The sequence below is a fragment of the Pituophis catenifer genome, unplaced genomic scaffold (genome assembly GCF_029215685.1).
Source record: "Pituophis catenifer annectens isolate HBS135680 unplaced genomic scaffold, rPitCat1.0.hap2 SCAF_3, whole genome shotgun sequence".
NCBI lineage: Eukaryota > Metazoa > Chordata > Lepidosauria > Squamata > Colubridae > Pituophis > Pituophis catenifer.
In genome coordinates this window covers 143,035,568-143,063,544 of record NW_027256883.1, presented here as the reverse complement: position 1 = coordinate 143,063,544, position 27,977 = coordinate 143,035,568, and the positions used below count along the sequence as shown (strand labels likewise).

The window sequence follows — 27,977 nt, the reverse complement described above, 5'->3', positions numbered from 1 at the left end:
AGAAGTTAATTGGAGATCAATGTAGTTCCCAATACAATGGGGTCACCCAAGAACATAAAGACATACCTTTTACTGCTACATTGTATAACTGCTGCACTTCAAGGGCAGTTCTATGAAGAATGTTGCAGTTATTAAAACAGAAGGTGGCTATAGCATGAGTGATGTGTGCAGGGCCTCCAAGTTCAGGATAGTCACAACTGGCACACAAGATGTAGCTGTGCAAAGGCTTCCTAGCTAGACCTATCACTCTGTCATCAAGCAGCAACTGTGACTTTATAACCCCCAAATTGTGACCCTACACCCCACTCAGAGTCAAAGATGGTATTTTTCAGGAATCATTGGGTCCACAAACCCAATCCCGGACCTGCGCACGTTTCGCCGTGCTCTCAAAACTTTTCTATTTCAGCAAGCTGGCCTGGCCTAACTCCCCTCTTTTAAATTTTTTAAATTTTTTAATTTGTGACTTTATAAATTGGGTGTTTTAATCTGTGTTTCGGCCAAAATATTTAATAATTTTAAGGGATTTTTAATATTTGTATTATCTGTATTTTAGTTTGGCTGTTCACTGCCCTGAGTCCTTCGGGAGTAGGGTGGTATAGAAATTTGATTAAATAAATAAATAAAAATAAATAAATAAATATTTACAAAATTTAGGTTCTATTCAGCCAGTGCCAGCGGCTTCCATCACAGTGACAAATAGTTACTACCTGGCTTTCACACCTAAGTGCTCACCTTCAGTTATGCTTTGAACTGAAATCATCATAGATCGTATCAATAACCTGTAAGTTTTCACCAGTCCGAGAAAGATTATCCTTCAACGCTAACACATGATTCCATATCTGTAATGCTTTCAGGTGAAGCAAGCAATCCAGAGGAATATATCAGATAGCATTTGGTCAGATCATTTGAATCAGATCAATGATTGTAGAGTTAAAATGTATTTCTAAGCCAAATTTAAGAAAGTATGAATTACACAAAGCATTACTTGGCACTATACATTACTTACTAATTTTCAGTATACCAGAATGGCATTCAATAAATTATGTCTTGAAGTTGACTTATTTGAGCTATATAACTATGATATACTAAGTAGTATAATTCTGAGCTCTTTACAATTGTACAGAAATACATATAACACATAAGCCTAAAACTAGCTTTGGCCCTTAGTGTCAAACTACTACTTTTGTATTATATCTGTGGTGGTGCAATGGTTGCAATGCAGTTTTGCAAGCTAACTCTGCCCACTGCCAGGAATTCAATCCTAACAAGTTCAAGGTTGACTCAGCTTTCCATCCTTCCGAGATCAGTAAAATGAGGACTCAGATTCTTGGGGGCAATGTGCTGACTCTGTAAACCACTTAAAGAGGGCTGTAAAGCACTATAGGGCAGTATTCAATCCATACCTCTCCAGATTGCATTAAAAATCAGAAATTGGATGATCTGGAATTCTGTTGTCATTACTGCTTTATGGTACCCTAACAGAGGATACAACTAATAAACGCCATTCTGTCACATAATAAAACAAATAATTTATTAGCTCTATCTTTGCTGCTTGTGTTTCTGAGTGAAGAGGGTTCTGTGATATGTAAATCTCAGAAGATACGCATACTGAGATTTCTGTATCGGCCCAAATATGTTTTCAGAAATTTCATGAAGATAGATTAGCAAAGCACGATTCAGCAGTATGGCTCAAATTGCAAGGATCCATAAAGACTTTCAGAAGGGCAAAGATAAATCATTTAATCATGTGAAATTTGATACAAACATTTAAATTTGTTGTGCAAATTCATACCAGTTGTATGTGTTATATTTTACTTCCGCGTCACATTTTTGTATATTTCAAATGCATTGCATAAAGACTGCAATTCGCATTTATGTGATTACTGCAGAAGAACTTAACAAAATGAATTAACATATAAGAAGCACCATCTTCCCCATAGCCCCCGTGCTGTGGATTATGTCTTTATGAGCCTCTGCCGCTTTCTCCAATGGGTATTCAGGACCCACTGCTGGTTTCAGCCATCCAGCTTCAATCCCTGCGAGAATTGCCATTGCACATTGGTGCATCTCTCCCTAAACAGAGAACATTTAAAATAAAGCATTTAAAAAGGACATTTCAGATATGCTGACCTTTATGATTTGACACTGCTGGAAATGTTAGTGTTAACCTACTTTGTCCCACTGAAGCCTTAAAAAAACCAAGATCTAGCCATTCCCTTCAAAAGTAAATGTAAAGTTTCCTCCAAATGGAAATGTTCACACTATGTGGCTAAATCAGTGTTCCCTTTCCTTGGCCATTTGAAGATACGTGGACTTCAGCTCCCAGAATTCCTCAGTTAGGCTGTCTGGGGAATTCTGGGAGTTGAAGTCCACATACCCTCAAGTGACCAAGGTTGGGAAACACTGGGCAAAATGAATGATACAACAGAACAGAAACTTGGAGGGTAAAGAAACTTCCGGAATTCTCCATATGGAGGCAATCATCTGAGATTGTGTAACCAAAAAGATAAATAGGTCAGCTTAACCTATTATCATGTCACATCATTTTAGTTTTTACCTTAGAGGCAGAAAATAAAGTAATTCCTGTGATGCTTGATTCATTCCCCATTGCATCCCTGGGGTTTATCTCAATTGGGCCACGACTTCCAACAAGCTACCACAGAGAGAAATGAAAATTATAAAATAGAACGCTTTATGGTAAAGCCACTAATTGAAAAGTAGAACTGCTTGCTCACCATCACTCTTCCTCCTTTTGACAGCAGTTGCAAGTCATTTGCAAGGTTGACATTGGCTAGCATCTCTATTATCAAATCTATGCCTTGGGCACCAGAGATTTTCTACAAAAATCATGAAAGATTGGCAGATTTAGTTCACTCCTAAATTGTTACTGTCCTTTTGTCGAGTCCTTGGTCCATTAGTGTCCCTCTCTTGGAATTGTTATTTTCTACAACTACTTTTAAAAATCAAAATATATAAAGTATATATCTATATCTATATCTATATCTATATATATATATATACAGCATTTGCTATATATATATAGCATTTATATCTGTGGTATCCCTCTGCTAAGGAGGGTTAAACACATTTTAAACAGGGTGTAGGAAGGAACTCTAGAGAAAATGAACAAATGGGGATGTTAAGCCCCAGCTTCAAACAGACACAAATGGTCATTATAATCCACATCTTCCATCTTGCTTTGCTCAGGTAATTTGCCCTCTGGTTCATTCCTTCTACCACCCAATAATAAGACTGAGAGGATGATGGTTTCTCACCTCTCAAAATCTTTATTTTTACGATGTTATTTTAGGCAATGTTAACTTTTGCCTAAAAAGAATCCAAAAAACTGTTCCACCCTTGGCTACTAAAAGTAGGGAATGGCCTAAACTAAAAATTAATGAACAGGTATCAAAGAATGAGGGAAAGTTAGCATCTAAATATGTTTCCACCAACAATCTGAAGAAAACATTATATATTTATTCAAAAGAGGAGAAATGAATGTATACCTCTAAGTTTACAATTGTAAGTTTACAATTGTAACAGTAATCTTAATTCAATGAAATTATAATTGAATTGGATGACTTGGGGCCAATCACTCTTGCTCTCAGTCCAACCCACCTCACAGGGTTGTTGTGGGGAAAACAGAAGGAAGGCAGATTGGATATGTCTGCCACTTGAGTTATTTACATAAATAATAAAGGTGGAATATAAAATAAATGAATGAATAAATTAAAAAGTAAACTCCACATAATTCAACAACACATGGAAAGCAGAGTCGGACCGCGATCTAAACTGGCTTACCTAGAAGTGGACTCCCCTAAAACTAAAGTGGAACTTACTTTGAAAGATTACAGGTAGGATACCTGACAGCGCTCTCAAATCACCTTAATCTCAGCCAAGTAATCACTCTTCCTGTGATTAAATACTCTGCAAGCACCGTTTTTCAAAACTAAGTTCATTCCTTTCTCTGTCCCAGCTGTGCCCCAAACCTTCAAACCATAAGCTCTTGCTAATTGGCATGCTGCTATTCCAACCTAAGAAACAGAGAGGAAAAACAGCAAAGATAGTGATAAGAAGGAGTAAAGTTTCCAGCATAATATTTTCATGACAATCGTCATACTGAATGAAGAGACTTTCAACAACACAGCATTAACCCCTTAACTATTACTACAGTTGTTATAGTGTACAGCGTGTTCATCGCTCACCCTTAGATACCTCCTGCATGAGAAAATCTACTCTTTCTCTTAACAATAGTTCCAACATCATCCCGGAAACAAAAGCAGGCAAATGAATAATTAACTCAACCATCAGGCTATACGATTATACTTTTTCAGGTAGCGTGTAAAATCTATCTACTCAATTACCACTGGAGTGCAGCCATTCCCTCTTCAAATTTCCAAGGTATCAACTTTATGCTACCCTTTTATAGTATTATTCAAAGCTAAGGGTTCTCAATTTGGGGTATCTGTACCCCCAGAGGGTTTAAGATGGAATTTCAGGGGTTGTGACAAAGAGTGGCTTCTGTCCTTAGTGACAAGTCAAAATCACAATTACTTTTATAGGGAGTGCTAACATTAATCAAACATCTAGGAGTGTGGGGAAGAGAACAGGTGGGGAACCATTGCTCTAAGCAATGCAGAAACCTCATAACTTTTCAATTAAGGGAAATGCATTTTCAAGCAACACATTCCCAAATGTCATGGGCCTTTTTTAATGCTTAGAAAGTTGCTACCAGAAGACCTCTTTGTTCGCAACTCTTAATCCATTATGGGAGTACTACAGAATAAATATTTCATGTACTGGATGTGAAATGCACTAGGAGTAAAGCAGGGGAGAAATGCTCCCAGTTCGGTCCAGTAGCGATGGCGGCGGGTGGTTCGGAGAACCAATAGCAAAAATCTCTGCCCCCCCCCACATGCCCAGCTGAGCCGCGTGAATCATCAGAGGCTTTTTTTTTTTTACTTTTAAAAGCATTTTTTCTTCAGCCGAAAAAATGCTTTTAAAAGTAAAAAAAAAAAAGCCACTGATGATCGCGTGGCTCAGCTGGGATCGTCAGAGCCTTTTAAAAGCATTTTTTCCTCTTCGACTGAAGAGGTTGTAGAAAAAATGCTTTTAAAAGGCTCTGACGATCCCAGCTGAGTTGCCTGATCGTCAGAGCCTTTGGTAGAAAAAATGCTTTAAAAAGCCTCTGACGATCAGGCAACTCAGCTGGGATGGTCGGAGCCTTTTAAAAGCATTTTTTTACAACCTCTTCGGCCGAAGAGGAAAAATGCTTTTAAAAGTAAAAAAGAAAAAAAAAGTTGGCCATGCCCATCCATTACCCACTCCCCACCAAGCCACGCCCACAGAACCGGTAGTAACAAATTTTACATTTCACCACTGGAGTAAAGGTTAAGTTTTCCCTGTCCAGTTGTGTCCAACTCTAGAGGGCAGTGCTCATCTCCATTTCTTAGGCTAGGGAGCCAACATTGTCCACAGATTCTGGTCATGGGGTCAGCATGGCTATTCCCTTGAGGTGCACGGAACACTGTTATCTTCCCACCAAAGTGGTACCTATATACAGATAGTCCTTAACTTATGACCACAATTGAGACCAAAGTGTATGCTGCTAAGTGAGAAATTTGTTAAGTGAGTTTTGCCTCACTTTATGATTTTTCTTGACACATTTGTTAAGTGAATCACTGTAGTTGCTAAATTAAGTAACACTAGTTTCTTCATAGACTTTGCTTGTCACAAGGTTGCAAAAGGAAAACCATGCAACCCCGGGACACTTCAACTGTCATAAATGTGAGTCAGTTGTCAAGCATCTGAATGTGAGTTAATTGTCAAGCACCATGGGGATGCTTGCAATGGTCATAAGTGTGAAAAATTGTCGTAAATCATTTTTTCAATGCCCTTGTAGCTTTGAGTGGTCACTAAGCAGACTGTTGAAATTCAAGGACGACCTGTATCTACTTACATTTGCATGCTTTCAAACTGCTAGGCGAGCATGAGCTGGGGCAAGAACTGGAGCTCATACGTTGCACAGTGCTCAGGTCTCGAACCTGGGCTGTCAGCTCTCTAGCTGACAAGCTTAGAATCTTTAACCATTGAGCCCTCATTTAATATTTCTTATGCCTTTTGTGTAGTGTTGCTTACCTGGAAAAGGGAATATCAATCCCTGAAGAACAAAATAATTTTCCCCAATACATACTATATGTATCTACAAATTTCTTTCTTCCTTTAAACGGCCACCAGTTCACAAAAGTGCAATTCTGGGTGGCATACAGCAATAAAAACAGAATCACTTACTCCTCCACTTGCTCCATGGACTAGCACAATTTCTCCTGCTTTGGCACAACCTCTGAAAAAAACATAATAAATATTTTGAACATAACAATGTGACAGTTTGACATTATGCAGCCCCCAAATCTAGTGTTTACATAGCAGCAGAAAAAATATAATCCATTGAAAATTTATGTTTAGTGGACTCTTAAATTGGGGTCAGTTCCAGATATTTTTAATTCCCTAAAAAATCCTTTGTAGCAATAAATACAGAAATTCCTCACTTAGTAACAGCAAGTGGGACTGGCAACTCAGTTATTAAGCAAAGCAGTCACTAAGTAAAATTGTTCATGTGCTTATGATCTTACTTCACATTTCCTTCACTTTATAGACCTGCAAAGTCATAAATGCACATACTGGTCACAAAATTAACTTTTTCATCACTAACATAATTGTAAATGGAAGATGATATAGTCCATCCCCTTTAAAGGGCACTCATGTGGAAAATGCTGAAGTCTATTACCGTGTTTCCCCGAAAATAAGACCCTGTCTTATATTTTTTGAACCCCGAAATAAGCGTTTGGCCTTATTTTCAGGGAGGTCTTATTATTTTGGGGTGTGTGGAGCAAGACGGGGCTCCTCTTGCCGTCTTACCTGATTTCCAGCTCTGTCTCCCTAACCCTAACCAGAGGAAATGGCGGGGACTGGCTGAGCATGTGTTTAAATATTTTTGGGGGAGGGTTTATTTTCAGGGGAGGGTTTATTTTCAGGGGAGGGCTTATTATCTGGGGAGGGCTTGTTTTTGGGGAAACACGGTATCAAATGTGTAGATTTACAAAATATGTGTCCCTGTGTATCTATTTATGTGATCTACACTTGCATAATGCCAGTGTAGACTCTTGTCATACAATGAACCAACAACCAGAGACATGCTTGCTTGTAGTACTACTGGCAGAATGATATTGAATGAATGCCTCCAGAAATCTCTGGAGATTTCTTTTTATGGTTCATAGAGGAAAAAGCACATCAAGTCATTAAATACTTACAATTTGAATTCAGGAAGACTTAACAGGAGTACATTTGGAAAGTCAGAAAAGGGGAGGGGGCAGTATGACTTAAAAGAGTTTAAAGAGAGTTGTAGGAAGTGGCATCTTACTTTTGAAAGAGGGCTCGGAATGCAGTAAAGTATGGAATTCCAATGGCGGCACCTTGCTTGAAGTCCAGTTTATCAGACAAAGGGAAAATGGTGTCAATGGATGCAACCGTGTATTCAGCATAGCCACCAGTAAGTGTGCCCAAGGTGAAAACCCGGTCACCTTTCTAACAGGAGCAAACAAATGAAGATAGATTAATCAAAGGTTTTGGGGGTTTGTCTCTGCTTTTTTGCAAAGTCTGTACAAAAAAAGGAAAAGAATGAAATCTGAACAAAAGCTAGTTAGAAGAGAAGCATGAGGTGAACAAAAATGCATAAAGTACCAGCAAAATGACTACTGGGAAAGAAATGAACTGAAACCAGAGCTCTTCTAAAACCTGAGTTGATGACCCAGTGGAGTGTAGAGCCGGCTCTACATAATTCCTCTCTGGACAAATTAAAAGGGACTTTAAACAAATCAAAAGAATAACCTGGATCACTTTCCTATACTGGATTTAGGCACTTGTTAATGTTTTTGAAGAATTTTGTAAGAGAGGATAAAGGGAAAAAATGGGGGGGGCAAGTTTTAGGACACTATTTGGAGACTTTCCTGCCACACAGATTTAGAGATAAAGATTGTTAAATGGAAGAAATAAAAAGTCGGTTTATTTGATCCAAGTTAAAACAGACCTATTGTTATCTCTGATAACTCTTAATGGATTTTTGTTGACCAAAACTGAACAACAAGGCTTTAAGGATGTGTTTACAGATAAGAGATGAGATATGGGAAGGAGAGATTTGTTGTATTTTAAAAGAAGGTGATACGTTAATAAAATTGTTTGTGATAAAAGGGGAAGTCATTTCTTTATGTATTTCTTTTCCTTTCCATATATTAGTATTTTTCTTTCTTTTCTTTTTTTTTACTTTTCTTTCTGTTTTTCTTCTCTGTACTTCCTATTTTCTTTTTGTTATTGTATTTTTAAAATTTGTATTATTTTTTTATTATAATATTTAAATTACTATAAACATGTCAGCAAAATGACAAAAGTGGGATCCAATGAGGGATGGGAGCTGTATCAAAGCCAGAAAGCCCAGATAAGAATTTATTTTCCGGGCCTAAAAATTAAGAGAAAGGAAGTGAGCAACTAGCAATCCAGTACCTTGAAATCAATCACATGTTCTCCAACTTCTTCTACCACTCCAGCTACATCTGTACCTGGTGTATATGGTAAAGATGGTTTCCTTTTATATGATCCAGAACGAATATAAGTGTCTACTGGGTTAATCCCACATGCATGAACTTTGATGAGAACCTGAAGGAGAAAAAATATGTCTCACAACCTACTTCAAAAGAAAAGGGGATACTTTTTTAAGCAGGTAACCTCACAATCTCGGGTTTCTCAGATCAGAGAAAAGTTTGCAGTCATGCTTGATTTGGCTCTCACCAGAACCATTAAATCATAACCTTCAGCATCCACATGGATGTGTCACTCATGAACAAGATGACTTGGAGAATGTCCTCTCTCCTATAGTTCACCCACCCCGCCAGAATCATTAATTAGCATATTTCCTTGCTGCCTTCTTACTAATTGTGAATCCACATACATATTCACCACAACTGTTGGTGGAATAGTGCAGGAATATGATTCAGATTGTTGATGTCAATTTCAATTATCCAAATACAAATGCTGGGTTCCAATTAAGGTGCAACTGCAATTGTTTTCACCATTTTATTTTCTGAAGTGAAATTATTGGTATCAAGTTTTATTCAAGCTCATTTTGCAGGACTTCGTGTTTAAGAGTAGCATTAGTAGTAGCAGCGGTAGCAAAAGCAGCCAAGATTGCATATTCTTTATTTTACCTGGTTTTCTTTTGGAACTGGCACTAACGTATCTAGCTGCAGTTTGAGCACTTCAGGCCCACCAAATTCAAACACTTTTATGGCTCTCATCAAATTTCTTCCTGTTGTCATGACAACCTGAAAATGCAGAGATATAAAAACTACAGTATGAATATCTGCTGCCTTTGTCACTTCAAACAGAATCAAATCATTTACTCTTCACCTGAAATTTAAACCAGTGGTTCTCTATCTATTTCTTCCTGTTCTATTTTTTTTTTTTTAATTTGATTTATATGCCGCCCTTCTCTGGAGACTCAGGGCGGCTTACAATGTGCTCAGCAATAGCCTTCATCCTTTTGTATATTTATACAAAGTCAGCTTATTGCCCCCACAACTGGGTCCTCAATTTACCTACCTTAGAAAGGATGGAAGGCTGAGTCAACCTTGACCCTTGGCGAGATTCGAACCTGCAGTAATTGCAGGCAGCTGGTCTTAATAACCAGCTTAATAACAGGGTGCCTTAGACCACTGTACTACCAAGGTTCTTACTTATTTTATATGTCCCATCTGATTTTTATCCTTAAAAGGATAAAATTCCAACCACAATGTGAAGAAATCTTGAATCAAACATAGCAAAATATGTATAAACAAATATATCACTTTGAACTGGCATCATTCATCACATATTCTGAATGATTTACTGCATTGCAAAGTTAACAGGATTTTGCAAAGGAACAGAGTCCTAGATTACGACTGGTGAGTCTCTACTGAACCATGAAACTCCCAAAGAGATTACTACACAGTCTGACCCGCTTTACAGAATCGTGAAAATAACCAGAAGCGGAATACAACATGTGTTTCCTTGAGCTTCTGACCTCCTGGAAGAGTAGAATCAAAATACAACACAGATTCAAAGATTCTGGTGCCAATAAAATCTCAGGGAAGGCAAAATCAACAAACATTCAAATCAGGACATCAGTGTCTTTGATCTGATATACAAATAGCTGGCACCTTTTTTCCCCCCTTTGGGGTCCAAAAGAAAACAAAGGCATACCTGCAGTCTAATAATACTTGTCATAACATAGCATGATTACTATACAGTATGCTGAGTTCTGCTCAAATTCCATCCAAATGTTCTTTTACAGGGAGAAATCTTTCTTCCTCTTTAGGCAAACAGCAAACAGTGTTTGAATGAACACATAAATAGTAACATAGGGCCTTGCAGTGTTTTAGATTAAATCTCTAAAAACTGATTTGAGATACATGGGAGTATGAACCTCGTACATGTATAAAACACATTAAAGCAGCCTTACCGTTTCTTGACATTGTATGGCTACAGATTGATATTTACTCCTTAGAGTACCAAGTGTAGAAAATCCTGGTTTGCACAAACTGAATGTTGCAAATTGAATTCACTTGCTCATATTTTGTTACATCATTTCATCTATACAAATGAAAAATCTCAAAGTTTCTTGGCTAAGTCTACGTGGTGTCATTTCTCATGCCGTTTTAATTTGTTTTGTTTTATATTCCAAGTGGAAAGGGTTGTCTGATTTAAAAAGCATACTGCAAAAACTCATCCTTTTGCAAGTAACAAAACCCATTCTTTTGCTTGTGAAACCAAACTATATGAAAATTTATAGACAGACCAATAATATATTGCTGCATATTGGTAGAGTTGTCAGAAATGTATAGTATTTCTGAGAGAAGCTGAATCCAATTATCAATGGCCAGAACCAATAGATATTTAAAACAATATGTTCACATGATCAATTGTTGTTTTAACCATTTAGTCGTGTGCCGACTCTTGTCAACTTTATAGGCAAGTGCTCTCTATGCTACCCTATCAAGCACAGCTTCTTTCAGTTATTGGATGTTCATCTTTGTATCAGTTTTGATGTTATCAAGTCAGCATGTTCTTTGCTTGTCCCTTCTTTTTCCACTAACCATCCCAGCATCATTGGTTAATAAAAGAAGAGTGAGTTGCCTATTACACTCTTGGAAAAAAAGCATTTTGTCCATTAAAAAATTATTCAGTACATTTAATCAAAATAAATTACATTTTTTTGCTATTTCTGACCCAATCAACACATTTTAATAGATTTTTTGTAAAATAAATGCACAAGAATAAAAATGTTTATTCAAAGTAAAGTTTTATAATATAATGAATAATTTAAATAATATACTGTTGATAATTCATAGAATCTTTGTGCTTCTGGCATGAAAAGGAAACATGGATAGAAAATGATTTGCAAGGACAGTAATTACTCGAAACTCTAAGCATATAACATATTGGTCTTCAGTATCTCTGAATTTCTGTGCTGTCCTTCTTTATCTCTGAACTATTTGAACTGCCACGAAGTTAGCAGGACTACAGAACTCTTGGGTCAAATCAACAAACACTAAAGATTGCACAGGAATGTGCAAGCATGATCCCTTCTGTTTTAGAAGAGATCACACCTATATTGGCTAGTGCAAGCTTTCAACGCTAGTAAACTGTTTTTAAACTATTTGTCTACTGTACTGCATGAGCATTTGTCCAAAAATTGTTGTAATGGAACCTATTCCAAAATAAGATTTCAGGAATTGTATCCCTATGCCTATTCTCTTTTCTAGGGCTACCAAATCCATACTTACTAGAAATCGGGATGCCCACATGATGGCAGCAAAGATTTAGTTTTTGACATCTCTCTGCTGCCATACAGTGGGCACCTGCTTTTCCACATGACAGATCTAGCAGTCCTTTTTTGAAGTCAGAATTTAGCTGTGGTACCACTCAGTGCACATTTCTTCTTACTTAAGCAACTACCATTAAAAACTGCATTTTTCCTGAATGTCATTTATGGAGTTTTGTTCAGGCAATCATGCTTCTTTTAAACTAGGTTGAGTTTTTTTAAAAGACTGTGAGCTGTCTAGAGTCTTTCTGGAATTGGGTGGTCTGAAAATCCAATTTTAAAAAAGGAAATACAGTATTATATTTCAATCCTGTTATAATCCAAGAACAAAATAAGACTTAGTTCTGATGTGAACATTTCCCCGTGCAGTTTATTGCTCTGGAATGTCTAGTCACTGCTATTACACAATATGAACGACTGTCCTTTGGCCAAGGACAGGTGGTCTCCTGATGTTTGCAGGACTGCAATTCCAGTTATCTCAACTGATACAACAATCTAAACAACTAAAAAAACAACAACCCTGGTTTCCCAGCTATACTAAACAGCCATCTGGTCCAGCCTTCTCTTGTCTAACAGGAGTCTATCATCCCCTCATGATGGGGGACAAGAGTGAAGCCACCCTTGATTTCAGCTTCTGGTGACTTCATGGATATCTCCAGACACTTTTCTGGAGTACAGTAAAAAAAATTAAGCTGATGTTGCCTTTTTTCAGTGTTTTGCTGACTTCCCCCTCCAACCCAGGGCAGCCTGGTGAAGAAGTCAAAGTGGTTAAGACTAGTGTTTTTCTAACCTTAGCAACTTTATGCTTGGACTTCAACTCCCAGAATTCTACAGCCAGCAACGCTGGCTGCAGAATTCTGGGAGTTGAAGTCCACATCTCTTAAAGTTGCAAAGATGAAAAACGGCAGGTTAAAAGCGTTAGAATGGCACCAGGAACACCCGGATTCTATTTCACCCTCAGCCATAGAGACATCTCTCAGCCCGACCCATTTCAAAGATTGGCCCGGGGAGAAACAGGAAGAGGAAGCAGTAAGTGCTCAGTCAGACAAGCGGGGATACAAATCTAGGCAACATCAGGCCTGCAATCACAGTCGAAACATGCCGCAAACCGAGGTTATAATTTTGTACCTCTCGACTCACCGTCGCCTGGTGTCCTTGACCAAGCCGAGAAGCCTTCGCGGGGTCTTCGCTTCTAAGAAAATACAGAGGGAGGGTGAAGTCCGAAACGAATGTATGCTCTTTATCTGATCAGAAGGGGTCATCGGGTGTTTACTTCCGAGGGTTCGGGGCTTGGAGAAATAAGTTTGCCCCAAGCGAGACGCCGTACAGCTAAGATGGCGCCTCCCAAAGACGGGTCCCATGAAGGCCGCCATTGTTGCCGTCTGGGGGCGGGGAGGAAAAAAAGAACCGACGACGCTGCTGCTGCTGCTGCTGCTATTGCTGATGGCCGATTTCAAACGCTGGAAAGAGCAGCGGCTGTCGCGCGCAGACGCGAGCCGGAAGGGCAGCGTGGACGAGCCTATCGAGGAGATCGTCCGGCTCCTGAATGGCCGCGAGACTTTCTGCACCACCAGCTCGTGCTCGGGGCGCGTGGTGGTGCTGGAACAGCCCCCGGCCGCCGCCCCGGCTGCGGTAAGCCCATCTTCGGCCTCGGCTGCGCCACGCAGATCTGAAGCCGAGCTGAGGTTTGGGTGGAACCGCTCCCTCTCCTCCTCCTCCTCCTCTGGATCCCCCATTTGTAACCTTGGCAAAATCAATTTCTTTGGGAATGAAAGCGCTGCTTTCAGAGTCAGCCCTCCTCTGGGTTATAAGGCTCTGCCCCATCTGGGTTTGCAAAGCTCCGCGCGACCCTTTAGTACGACGACACCTACAAAGTTGTTGCTGCCCTCTGCAGCCCCCAAAGTCTGGAAGCCCTGAGCTGCAATAGATTGGGTGCTGAATGAACACGCACAGACACACACAAACACACTCACACACACACACGGGTCCATCGTGGAAGGCAGCATCTATCTCTTCCCACTTATTACTATAACCATGTTGCTTGTAACCTTGACTATCAGTGTTGTATCTTTTTTATTCTTGATGAATGTATTTTATTCGCCTTACGTACACTGAGAGCATATACACCAAAGACAAATTCCTTGTGTGTCCAATCACACTTGGCCAATAAAGAATTCTATTCCTATTCCTATTTCATTTCTTTTCTATTCTATCCTATCCTATCCCTCTCCCTATTCCATTCTATGAGAACTTCATTCCTCTCTCAAGATTGTTGGAATTGAAGAAGCAGCTTTCCCCTGAAATGTTCCCAAATATGGAAAAATTCCCTTTGTGTATATGTCTGTTAGCATTGACATCTGGGCGACTGTCTGGTCTGGTTTCCTGAATTTTCTTGGCAAGAAAGTGGTTTGCCATTGTCTCCTTTCTAGGGCTGAGAGAGGGACTGGCCCAAGACACACACACACACACAAACACACACCCAAGCTGGCTTTGTGCCTAAGGCAGGACTAGAACTCACGTATAATCTGTTTCTAGCCTGGTGCCTTAACCAAACTGGCCAGTTATCCAGAATTCTTCTCCAGCTTAAGTGAGAAGGTTTGGATAATAACAATACCAATTAGACTTATTTACCGCTTCACAGTACTTTACAGCCCTTTCTAAGCGGTGTATAGAGTCAGCATATTGCCCCCAACAATCTGGGTCCTCACTTTACCCACCTTGGAAGGATGGAAGGCTGAGTCAACACTACAGAATCCCTCTTAAAAGGAAATGGGGGCATCTGAAACATTTATTTACTAACTAGGAGGTGGTTCAGGTTGCACCTCTGACATATTGAAGTATGTATGTCCTGATTTTTTCCCCTTTTGAAAATATAATGGCAAGATACAGGTAGTCCTCGACTTACAACAATTTATTTGGTGACTGTTCAAAGTTACAATGGCATTGAAAAACGATTTGTGATCAGTTTTCACACATGACCGTTGAAATGTTCCTAAAGTCATGGGATCAAAATTCGGACACCTGGCAACTGGCTCATATTTATGATGGTTGCTGTGTCCTGGGATGAAGTGATTCCCCTTTTGCAACCTTCTGGCAAGCAAAATCAATGGGGAAGCCACATTCACTTAACAGTTGTGCCACTAACTTAACAACTGTAGTGATTCACTTAACAACTGGACAATAAGGTTGTAAAATGGGGCAAAATTCATTTAACAAATGTTTCACTTAACAACAGTAATTTTGGGCTCAGTTGTGGTCATAAGTTGAGGACTACCTGTACGCCTTATTCAGAGTTCTATCAGAGATAAACATGATATGATCTTCAGAAATATGTCGTCTTACTCTTTTTCATCTAGCTAGTCAGAAATGTGGCTTGAAACTGATTCATTGTTTACATTTTATTCCCTCTACCCTCCTTAGCTTTTTTTCTTCTCTTACCGTGCTGGGAAATTCTAGTGTTTTAATGTTGGAAAGCTGGAAATACAGCAAGTAGTTCTGAGTATGTTTCTCTGCCTAAAAGATTTGTATTATGTGTGCTTTTTTTTCCCCTTAATTAGGGTATTGCTGGCTTTGAAATACAGAAGCAAAGCTGTACTTGGCTTATGGTGACCCACCAATTATGTAGTACAAAAGACGTGGTAAGGGTCAATGCATTTTGTTTATTACACAAGCTGTCAAATTAATATTTCTGCATACTAACAATATTGTAAGAATTGCCAAGTTTCTATAATTAAATTTTTATAACAAAATCAGTAAAGAAGGGAGTCTGCTCTTCCGTATCATTGTCTTATGTTTGTGGCTGATGCTGGTCTTTATTGATCATAGAAAATTGAATTATTGTATTTTTTTATAGAGTGGTAAAAGTCATTCAATAGATGATAGACATGACTGGTTTTCGGATGCTTTTTTCATCACATGTCATGGCTACTGTTATCTTAAGTCTGAGGTATCCAAGACGGTGACTATATCAGATGATCAAATCACCTTATTTATTTCAAAATTTTAAATGCTTTGGTCATGATTTCTAGAGATATGGACAGACTTGTTTTAAAGCTGTTATAAGATGTATATATATATTAATAGAAAATTGCAAGCTTCTGAAAGAAAGGGTTTTTTTGAGGGAAGCAGCACATGTGAAAAGGAATTGGATGTCTTGGTGGATTACAAGTTGAATATAAGTTAACAGCTACAGAAAATTCAAATGTAGTCTTAGACTTTAGCCACAAAGTATAATATCATGAGTCCAGTTCCTCAATCCTTTTTCTGTTGTCCTTTCCTTTCTTCTTTTTTTCCTTCTTTCACATTAACTATATCTTTTTCTTTGAATGTACTACTTGTTCGGTATGTGAAATCTTTTAATAAAAATATTTTTTAAAAGACTGATGAACTGGACTACATCCAGAGAAAAATAACAAAGATGATCAGGAACCTGGAGGAAAAATGTGCAAGGAATGGAGAAGGTGTTAGGTAGTTTAGCTTGGAGAAGACAAGATAGAGGGGCAACATAATAGATCATTTTCTTCAAAATCTGAAGGGCTGAATACATAAGATGAGACAGAATTCTTCAAAATGGCTCCAGAACATTGTTTATACTACAGAGAAATAGAATCTGGTTAAATGCTAAGGGGAAAAAAATAACTTCACTAAAGACCTGGAGAATGCCTATCTTTGGAGTTAATGGTCTCTCTTCACTGGAAGTATTTAAACAGAAATAGAATAACAGAGTTGGAAGGGACCTTAGAGGTATTCTAGTCCAACCCTCTGCTTAGGCAGGCAACCCTACACCACTTCAGACGAATGGTTATCCAACATCTTCTTAAAAACTTCCAGTGTTGGAGCATTCACAACTTCCGGAGGCAAGTTGTTCCACTGATTAATTGTTCTAACTTTCAGGAAATTTCTCCTCAGTTCTAAATTGCTTCTCTCCTTGATTAGTTTCCACCCATTGCTTCTTGTCCTACCCTCAGTTGCTTTGGAGAATAGCTTGACTCCCTCTTCTTTGTAGCAGCCCCTGAGATATTGGAACACTGCTATCATGTCTCCCCTAATCCTTTTTTTCATTAAACTAGACATACTCAGTTCCTGCAATAGGAGAGCTCTATCAGGGATGCCATAGAAGTGGGTTCCAGCCCTTATTAGGGGGTTGGACTAGATGATCTCCAAACTGCCCTCCAATCTAACATTCTAGGATATTGTGTACTAAAGAGAAGACAAAATTTTATTGAAAGAAAGTGTTCATAGGGAAACAATGCTTTGTAGTATTTATTTTCTTCCAAATACCAGTTTTAAATAGGTTAAATAGGTCAATATGTGGATAAGATCTGCGCAGAAAATAATAAAACTTTTGGGATTAGGAATGTTTTTGAAGTATTCTCTAAAAATGTGCATTATCGCTGTAGTAAATGTGCACTATTTTTTCCCCATTGCAGATCTTGTAGATAGATGGAATTTATTATTTTTCAAAGTATTATTTGAATGACATCTGGAAACTGATAGGCCAGATTTGATCAGAAGCTTTTCTGAGAACTGGTGTGCAGACCTTAGAATTGGAGTTGTATCATACAGCATCAAGATTTCTAAAACTCTTTACCATCAGCGCACAATCTTAAATCCCAACAAAATGTTGTACCAAAGTGAATAAAAACAAGCAGAGCATATATCAGGCAGAGCATATGAGTATTACAACATGTTGAAATGTATTTTAATTAGCACGTCGAATCAGCTTCTGTCGTGCAGTGTTTTTAGATGCTAAATAAGCTACTTATATTTCATTGCTAACAGATGTAGCGTTGATATTAACCTTTTGCTCTTTCTTAGCTTACCGCCTTGCAGAAGGCTGCAGCTGATGCCATCTTCAAATTTGAACCATTTGTTCTCCATGTGCAATGTCAAGACCTGGAAGATGCACAACTTCTGGTAAAACATTGTGCTTAAAACACTGTTATTGTTACATAAGTAATGCTTGATTCCTCCTAGTTCTCACACTTGAAGGCATTACAAGTAATCCTCTACTTGCGATGGCAATTGGGGCCAGAATTTCTGTTGTTAAAAGATGTTCTTGTTAAGTGAGCCACACCCAATTTTACAAACTTTTTGCCATGGTTGGTAACTACCGTATTTTTTGGAATATAAGACACACTTTTTTCCTGCCTAAAAGAGGCTGAAAATTTGGGTGCGTCTTATACTCCGAATGTAACCCCACGCGATGCCCAAAATGGCTACCCGGAACAGCTGCTGCTTTCTCTTACCCCTTCCGCGCTTTGCCTGCTTTAGTCACTGGAGCTCCCTCCGAGGATCAGCTGTGCTTTTGAAGCTGTTTTTCAGCACCGACGCGAGCAAAGTGATCTTCCGTGCTTTGCCTGCTTTTCTAATTGCTGCTCCCTCCGACAATCAGCTGTGCTTTAGAAGCACAGCCCCAACCAGCCCCAACCTCAAAACCAGCAAGCAAACTAATGTGCTAGGACTAGCCAGTTGAATACCTGGTAGACAGAATTCCCCCCCTCCCATTTCCCTCCCCCAAAAACTAAGGTGTGTCTTATACTCCGGTGTGTCTTATACTCCGAAAAATACGGTAAATCACTACAGTTATTAAGTGACTCACATGATCATTAAGCAAATCTGGCTTCCCCATTGACTTCGCTTGTCAGAAGCCAGCTGGAAAGGTCACAAGTGATGATCACATGACCCCAGGACTCTGCAACTGTCAGTTGCTAAGCATCTGAATTTTGATCACATGACCATGAGGATGCTACAATGGCTATAAGTATGAGGACCAGTCATAAGTCACATTTGTCATTGCTTTTGTAACTGCTCACTAAACAAATGGTTATAAGTTCAGGGACTAGCTATGTCTGAAGCATTGTGTGTTAAATAACTGGGGCTGTAAAAATGCTGGTGGAGGAAACAGCATCTCTATTGTTTCTATAAATGTCACACTCATAAGTGAAAGCTTGTTTTGTTGGGATTATGAGGTAGAAAGAATTTCAGAAGTACAGTTTTATATGGCTGACATTGTTTGATGGCTATCATCAAATTATGTAATAATTATTCATGAATCCTAGATTTTTCCTATGAACTTGTATCAGTAAGGAACTATTGTAAGCTTTTAATTATTTTGATTCACATCAGCAAATTTAGGTCTTCTCACAGTTTTACTATGCTGTAGAGTAGATAATTTAAACAGAATTCGGAGAAAGGAAGAGATTAGATGTATGAACATTTTTAGAGATCAAAATGTTTGAACTCCAAAACATTTCATGCCAACCTCACCAAAAACAATTTAAGCTATTCCAATCTGACAGTATCCCAACCTTAAACCGATTGCTCTGATTGGAAAATAGAAATCAGAATGGCCAGTTGTGAGGTGAAAAAACTTCCAGTAAGGTACTATTCTAAAGTCGGAATATTTGCACTTCAAAATGTTTTGCACAGCTCTTTAAAGAAGAAACATTTTGTCTATTGATTGACAATGTTGTCCATTCCATTTTAAGACCCCATGATTCTTCACATTTGGCTGTAATTGTGCCCTAATGTTTGCTTCTATTTTTCTGCTTCATAACATGGGTTCACATTGCTACAAGTCTGTTGTTATAGACATTTTACAATTATGTACTTTTTGAAATACTTCCTTCTGCTATACAGGTAGTCCTCACTTAGGTAACTGCCTTGTTCTTGCTCACAGTTCATCATACATCAGTGATGAAAAAGTAACTTTGGGATCAATCCTTTCATTTATGACTTTTGCAGGTCTATAAAGTAAAGGAGCATCTTCAGAGCGCTCCATGGCTTAGGGCCTGGGTATTTACAAGACCGCCTGCTGCTACCAATAGCCTCCCACCGGCCAGTACACTCCCACAGAGAGGGGCTCCTCCGGGTGCCGTCGGTCAAACAATGTCGACTGGCGACCCCCAGGGGGAGAGCCTTCTCTGTGGGGGCATCTGCCCTCTGGAACGAACTGCCCCCCAGGATACGGAGGATTCCTGACTTGCGCACCTTTCGCCATGCCCTCAAAACATTTTTATTCCAAAAAGCCAGGCTGGCCTAATTTTTTAACTTTTTTAATTTTTAAAATTTTAAAATGGGTGTTTTATTTGAATAGCTGGGCCAAATTAATTTAATATGCTTTTAAATCATTTTTAAATTTTATATTTGTGTACTTTTACTTTTGGCTGTACACCGCCCTGAGTCCTTCGGGAAAAGGACGGTATATAAATTGGAATGAATGAATGAATGAATGAATGAATGAATGAATGAATGAATAAATAAATAAATAAATAAATAAATAAATAAATAAATAAATAAATAAATAAATAACTGAAGTAAGATCATAAGCACAGTTCTGGTTTCATTTAGTGACTGCTTCACTTAACAGCCAAGTAACCAGTCGTAATTGTGATTGCTAAATGCGGACTATCTGTAATACTCTGGGATAATGCAAAACAAAATCTACTGTTTGGATTCAGATATAACAAATAACCTATGTTCCTGTAAATAGGAGAAAAATCAGTATTTGAAAATACACCTTGTTTCACTGTTGTATAGGTTTAACACTTAGATACTTTGTTTATGTCAACTGTTTGGTTTTATTTTTATAGCACACCGTGGCTATAGAAGCCGGGTTCAGAAACTCTGGTATAACCGTTAGCCGGAAAGGAAAAATTATGATGGTATGTTGTTTTTTTCTACTTTGACCAAAGGGATATTTGCAGCTCCTTCTGAGAAAATTGCTAGGGTGTAACTGCACACAGGCCACATCAAGGTGAATCACCATCTCTACGTGGAAAGTAAATGCATGGCTATCACTGGCTCCCAGATGATAGGGACTCTTCTTTGACTTGCTCCTGATTCAACATAAGATGACACTTACATGTTGTAATCAGTAGGTTGAATCACATCTTAGCCATGTTGAGGTATCCTTAAAAGTTTTTAACTTAAACCTTGAGTACAACCAAGAGCCTCAACCACTTTCAAGGCAGTCATATATTAATCACCAAACTAGACAATTTCAGCTGGATTGATGGAAGCAATGTGAAATATTTGGTAAGACTTAGACTTAAAATCATAAGACAATAAGTCTTTATTGTCACTTTAAATATACACTAATGGGCATGCATTAAGATGAAATTCATTGCATACAGCTCTCAAAGGGTCACTACCTCCAATGTACACTACATAAACATGACAAAATACATACATACATACATAATTTGCATATACCCACATATATTGTACGACGCAGACAAACAACACAGTCTAGTTCGGATGCATGCATGTACATGGCGAGGAAAACACATCTTGCAAGTTTACCAGATAGATGGCATAGGGATCAAAGCTGTTACAGAATCTGGTAGTCCTGCTAGAAATACTTCGAAACCTCCTCCCAGAGGGGAGCAACAGTAATTACTAAAAATTGAGTTGTACATTACAAAAGAAATGTAGACACCTTCCTTTGTCACATCAGGTATCTTTTTCTGTTAAAGGCCACACAAGATTAAGTTTTCTTTAAGAAACTTAACCTATGCCGAGAACTGTTTCCATGTCAGACTTCTTAAAAAACATATTTGTTGCTTTAATATACTAGGGGAAAAAAACAGAAGGAAAAACCCAAAAAAGTAAAAGGGAAAGAAAGGAAGAAAAAAAGACAGGCAAAAAAGGGGAAACATTAAACAACAAAATCAGATTGTGTTACATATAAGAAACCATTCAGCCTTATTTTTAACCACCATTAAGCCTTGACTCCATTAACCTGTCTTTCCATTACACCTCTAGAGAGTCAGGCTATAAACAGAAAGCAAAACTATACTTGCCAACCAAGGTTATAAATACAGGGTTCCTAACACTGAAAAATAATCTTTCTGTCTGCCCCCATCCTCAGTAGACCATAATCCTTCATTTAGCAATAAGTTTCAAGTTGTTGATAACAGAATTCAAAAATGTACACATCTTTTATAAGATTTAATAAAAGCTGGTTAAAGATGCAAGTTTCTCCTTTTACATCATTATAGGCTGTCCGAAGTACTCACTGCTTAGAAGTTCCACTAACTCAGAAAGAAAGACTAATGGTCAGTGAAGAATATGTTGACTTTGTGGTTCAAGTTGCTAATCGGAAGATGGAAGAAAATTGGAAGAGAATTAACAGGTTTGTTAGCAGCGCACTAGTCAAGGTGTTGTCCAGAAGCCAGGAGATTGTGAGTTGTATCAACTCTCGCTTTAGACATGAAGCCAACTGGCTGATCTTGAACCAATCACTTTCTCAGCAGAACCCACCTCACAGGGTTGTTATGGGGAAAATAGGAGGAGGAAGGAGTATTAGCTATTTTTTCCACGTTGTGTTATTTATATAAAATAATAAAGGTTGGATAAAAAATAGTTCATATATTCAATACAAAATTTGTATGTGCATATATACATACATATTTACTATGCTGATCCATGTGTAGTGTTTTGGCAGGAATTCAGGGTGGATAGGTTTAATGAGTAACCATTGTACGAATCTCTTTAGTAAAGTTTCATCTTTGCTGGACTCCGGTTTTTAAGACAACAGCACAGGATAAACAATCCCATTAAACAATTCTACTTTGCATTCATCATATAAGCCTCACATTAAACTATATCTTCTTTAATTAAGATGATATCATCCTGTGAATTTTCTTCCTGTGCATTGCTCCATTTTAAGGTCATATATTGGTTGCTTTTGATCCTTAGTTTTCTGTATTCTAGAGGTTTTATTTATTATACTGTAGGTGTTTTACAGTTGATTCTGTGCCATGCCCAGAGTCTTATGATTGCAGTAGAGTAGGAATTTAATAAATACAGTATATCAATGCCATGCTATTTTAGCCTCTCACTAATCAGTTGAGGAAAAATTCGGTGATTCTCCTGTGGCATTGCGTTAATTTATTTTTTTATTAGTGTTTCTGAGCTGCAGGTTCTGCTTTATGCGAGCCAATTAATGGAACTGCCAACCTGAAACATATTTAAATCATTGTCTCTAGATTTTACAGCTCTTTGAAGCTTGCACTAGAAAGCAAGAATCACTCTATGAGTTCTCCCTCGGAGGAGAAAGAAAAAGGAAATGGGATGGATTCGGGTGGAAGAAAAAAATCTCAAGCAACCAAAAAGGATGGCGGAAGTCCTTCACACCAAAATAAAAATTTAGAGAGTGAAGATGATCGTCAAAGCAATACTAATATTTTTCACTAAGTATAGAATTGTGTGACATAGCCCTATATGTTCATTATGTTTGGATAATGTAGTTTTTTTCTTTGCTCTTTATAAGAGTTTAGTAGATTATTGTGCTCTAGAACAGGGGTGGGAATTTATGGCCCTTTACGGCTTGTGGACTTCAACTCCCAGAATTCCTGAGTCAGTATGGACCCATAATTGCATAACTCTGCTCTAGAAAGTAACATGTTGTTTACACGGTTTGCTTAGGTTATTAGCAAGGTTTTAACTGCCATATAATACAAGTGAACTTCAACATTTTTATGGACAGTTTTTGGACCCGGAGTGTGCCTTCCCTGTTGTAGCACGTGAAATGTGTAGATACCTTTAGGAGAAAGTGATTTTTATTTTTTTACACGTGTTAACAATGTGCAATATCACAAACTTGTAACTTGTACCTAAGATAAATACCACAATAAATACTGTTTTGCGCTGTTTGTGCTTTTCTTATTCTTTAATATTCTTTAAAGGGTTAACTACTGTTCTGAATATAACCAGAGAAACTTCTGCTATTAAAATTACTTTCCTCTTCCCATTTCATTTAGTATGGATAATTGAGACCATAAGGCCATGTCTGGGAGCAAAAGCTCTTCAGTGTTTGGAAAAAAAACAGGAAGCAAATACATCATTGATTAAACTACTGAAATAAATAATTATAGGAACAATTAACCTTTGCCTTTCTTGATAAACATTTTGAGACATTGCATTGCTTCCTAATCTATCCATGAATAGAATCTTATTCATGTATGTATAGCTCCTTAACTATATCTTTCTAAGTTACACTGTTTAGATGTGGATGTATTTCACCAAAATTACAAGTAGCTACAGTAATAACTAGATCAGAGTAGTAATAGGTTATGTCCAACCCTGTGCATTGTATTTGCACTCCCACACACTTAGTTAACAGCCATTTGCCCTACGTCCTAAAGCCGTGATGGCAAATATGGCACGTGTGCCACAGCTGGCACACAGAGCCCTCTGTGGGCACACGAGCCGTCACCCAGCTCAGCTCCACTGTGCATGTGTGCGCGCACCTCCTGGCAGCCAGCTGATTTTTGGGATGTGCAGGGGGCGGGGTGCATGTGGGAGACGTGCGAGCATGCATAGGGGTCACAGGGTCACATTTCCAGCCTCCGGAGCCCAGAGGAGGCCATTTTCGCTCTCCAGGAGGCTTGAAAAAACCTCCAGAGTCTGGGGAGGGTGAAAGACAGGCCTTCCGGAAGTCTGGAGACAGGCCCATTTCTGGCCTCCAGAGGGCCTTCGGAGCCCAGGGAGGCCATTTTTGCCCTCCTGGAGGCTCGAGGAAAGCCTCCAGAGCCTGGGAAGGTGAAAATGCCCCCACCCCTCCGACGTGGTGCAGATTGCTAAAATTTTTGAATCCCACACCTCACGCACATGCACGTGGGGGGGTGTTGCGTGCGCATGCACGGGAGTGTAGAGGGTGCCATGAGCACATGCGGGGGGCATTACATTATGGGTGCCAGCATGTGCGTGGACTGTCACGCGCACACACGGGCACTTTTGGCACACAAAGAGAAAAAGGGTAGCCATCACTGTCCTAGAGAAAACCCTGTTTCAGACAATTCTGCCTTTCTCCAGGCTGATGTACTGTACAGTCACACAATGAAGAATACATATACATTAATGAAGGTAGTATTCACCAATAAAATGGCGTATTTAGATATAACTCAGCTACTACTTCAAATCACTGATTAAAAGTGACAATCACCTTATGGGTCCATTCATTCTGTTCAGTTCAAAAACTAACTTAGAACTTTTTAAGGATTCTATGTGTGCGCATTCAAAAAGGCATCCCAGGTGCTGAAAAGGTTCTCCATCATTGCCGTAGATACTGGACCCGGACATTAATTGAGCCCAATATACTGGAGGTATAGTTGTGTTGTGACCCTGTTATGGTGCCTCAGACACTGTACTGTGGTTATGTATGTAAGATGGGCAGTCTTGTATAAATAGGTACATTCTCTAAATAAATATTTTTGCCAAGAAAAATAATTTGACAGAAAACTGATCCTGGCTGTGGTTTAGGTGTACACACAGACGTCTTGAATTACCAATCACCCTTAGGTTGCATTTCTTCCATCGGCTTGAGTCAGTTGCTTCATGTTTATCCAAGTAAGACAATTTAGCCAAATAAGGAAAGCCTCACAGCAAATGTATACGAATGCTAGTACACAACGAAACGTTTTGTTCTGACATTGGCAAACTGATCATCCTTCTCATTTTTCCCCCTTTTCTTTGAATATGTTGTCCATTTAGTACCATGTTTCCCTGAAAATAAGACTCTGTTTTATATTTTTTTTGATCCCCAAAATAAGCGCTTGGCCTTATTTTCGGGGAGGTCTTATTATTTTGGGGCGCGTGGAGCAAGATGGGGCTCCTCTTGCTGTCTTACCTGATTTCCAGCTCTGCTTTTAAATATTTTCGGGGAAGGCTTATTTTCGGGGAGAGGCTTATTTTAGCGCATACTCTCAAAAGCCCAATTAGGCTTATTATCAGGGGATGTCTTATTTTCAGGGAAACAGGGTAGGAAGGTCTGAGGCAATCCATCTGTCACTGGTGGGAGCTAAGAAAATTTTTATCAAAAAGTGGAACAGTAGTAATTAAATTAGTTGAATAAATTCTTATCTGAATAAACTCTTAACGTTATTGTACAGGTAGTCCTTGAGTTACGACCACAACTGAAGCCAAAATTTATGTTGCTAATTGAAATGTTTGTTAAATGAGTTTGTCCCATTTTATGATTTTTATTGCAACGGTTGTTAAGTGCATCATTGCATTTAAGTTAGTAATATGGTTGTTAAGTGAATCTGGATTCTGGAAGATCATAAAAGGGACGACCACGTGACCCCCAGGACACAACAACCGTCATAAATATGAACCAGTTGCCAACCATCTGAATTTTGATCGTGTGACTATAGGGATGTTGCAATGAATGATAAATCACTCATTCATTGCAATCATAAATCACTTTTTTCAGTACTGTTGTAAATTTGAACAATCACAAATGAACTGTTTTAAGTCAAAGACTACCTGTATATAAACTACAGTTTACAAAGTGCAGTCAAATATTATAACTGATGAACATTAAATGAAGTAAAATTCTAATGAAGTAATTAATCATTTTTATGTTAGCAGGAACTAGGAAAGCCTAACATTTGCCCAAAGATCTCATCTGGACCATGTTTAGAAAGCCAGAGTACACCTGGATCTCTCTAATGCAGGGCAGTCAAACTAGCGGCCTGCGGGCCAAATGCATCATGCACAGGCCACGCCCACCTCGGCTCTACAAATGGAAAGATGTCATGAAACGTCACGTGATGGCAACGTGACGTGATGAAGTTTGACACCCGTGCTCTAATGTGATCAGGCAAGTTTTAATGGCCAGACAAATTAAGCTAGGAATGTAATTCATTTTGAAACAGACTTTCCATACAGTATGTGGAAGTTATGCCTCTTCCAATTCAACTGAAGATGCCCATGGTCTGAGAAAGACAGTAGCCATTCATTTCAAAGAACTGGAATAAAGTATTTGCTGGGCCTGATCTTTAATTAAACTCAACATTTAAGAGCTGTGGAGGCACAGTGGTTAGAATGCAGTAATGCAGGCTAATTGTGCCGACTGCCAACAGTCGGTTCGATTCTCTCCAGCTCAAGGTTGACTCAGCCTTCCATCCTTCCAAGGTGGGTAAAATGAGGACCCAGATTGTTGGGGGAAATATGCTGATTCTGTAAACCGCTTAGAGCTGTAAAGCACTGTGAAGTAGTATATTAGTGTAAGTGCTATTGCTATTTGCTGGCTGGTTGTGTATAGATACTCCTCAATTTACAACTATTCATTTATCAACTGTTCAGAGTTACAATGGCGCTGAAAAAAGTGACTTACAACTGGTCTTTGCATTTATGACCATTTCCATTGTCATGTGATCAAAATTTGGGTGCTTGTATTTACAATGGTTGCAGTGTCCCAGGATCATGTGATTGCCGTTTGAAACCTTCGCAGCCATCATCCCACAAGCAAGTCAACAGGTGAAGCTGGATTCGCTTAATGACCTCATGATTCATTTAACTGCAGTGATTCATTCAACAACCCTGGCAAAAACGGGCATAAAACTGGGTGTAACTCATTTAGCAACCAACAACAGAAATTCTGATCACCGATGTGGTCATAAATCAAGGCTGCCTGTTTCAATGAGAGGAATATTTTGTGGAAAGAGCAAGATTATCATCTCAAATTAATATTACATGCCTAAGCAAGGTATCATTTCTAGATGAGGTTGAAACAATTTCTTCAATTGCAGTGGTTATCAGAAACATTTGCCTGATGAGCTATGATAAATGAAGAATGTAGACCAACCTTTATAAAATTATGCACCGTTGCATTTTGAGTTTGGGTAGGTGGTTGGTTTCTATTTCTATTTTAAAGGGGGGCCACCAGGTGGCGCTATCCTACATTGAATTAGCTCAAAGAATCCTGCTCCAATTTTTATACATAAAGATGTATAAACAAACAAATAAAGGGAACCTTAGATTTGGGAGGCTTTGTTGTTGTTTTGTTTTGTTGTAGGAAAACAGTTTCTCAAACAATTCATTCAGGATGCCATGAAATTAAGCTGACAGCAGAGATAAATAGAACATCTAAAGCCTTCAATACTTATGCAGTCACGATCAACAAGAATGTTAGATATGAATATATATGTGTTTGTGTGTGTTAAAGGCACATAACATATGATAGTTTATGCAAACTAACTCGATTTAGATTTTCACCTTTCTCACAGAGCAGATATAGTTAAGGTATAAAAGAAATGGGTAGATTTTTGTTGAC

General features: G+C 38.6%; 2 protein-coding genes across 3 annotated transcripts; one reads left to right on the top strand and one right to left on the bottom strand.

Annotated features, from left to right (window-relative positions):
* Positions 1 to 1,714: 1,714 nt before the first annotated feature.
* CRYZ (crystallin zeta) lies at positions 1,715 to 13,261 on the bottom strand. Of its 2 annotated transcripts, none has more exons than XM_070941262.1 (9): positions 13,040 to 13,261; positions 9,258 to 9,374; positions 8,557 to 8,709; positions 7,421 to 7,584; positions 6,292 to 6,343; positions 3,885 to 4,034; positions 2,736 to 2,837; positions 2,558 to 2,653; positions 1,715 to 2,073 (listed from the first exon to the last, which is right to left on the bottom strand). In XM_070941262.1, the coding sequence occupies exons 2-9, from the start codon at positions 9,366 to 9,368 to the stop codon at positions 1,909 to 1,911; spliced, it is 993 nt and encodes a 330-aa protein (XP_070797363.1). In that variant the 5' UTR covers positions 9,369 to 9,374; positions 13,040 to 13,261; the 3' UTR covers positions 1,715 to 1,908. The 2 variants fall into 2 exon arrangements, with proteins under 2 accessions (XP_070797363.1, XP_070797362.1); XM_070941261.1 differs by having other exon boundaries at positions 13,052 to 13,260.
* On the top strand, positions 13,231 to 23,569 carry TYW3 (tRNA-yW synthesizing protein 3 homolog). The gene is made up of 6 exons (XM_070941263.1): positions 13,231 to 13,543; positions 15,469 to 15,549; positions 17,729 to 17,827; positions 20,506 to 20,577; positions 21,916 to 22,049; positions 22,906 to 23,569. Exons 1-6 carry the CDS (start codon positions 13,271 to 13,273, stop codon positions 23,111 to 23,113), a joined length of 867 nt encoding a protein of 288 aa, XP_070797364.1. The 5' UTR covers positions 13,231 to 13,270; the 3' UTR covers positions 23,114 to 23,569.
* The last annotated feature ends 4,408 nt before the right edge of the window (positions 23,570 to 27,977 follow it).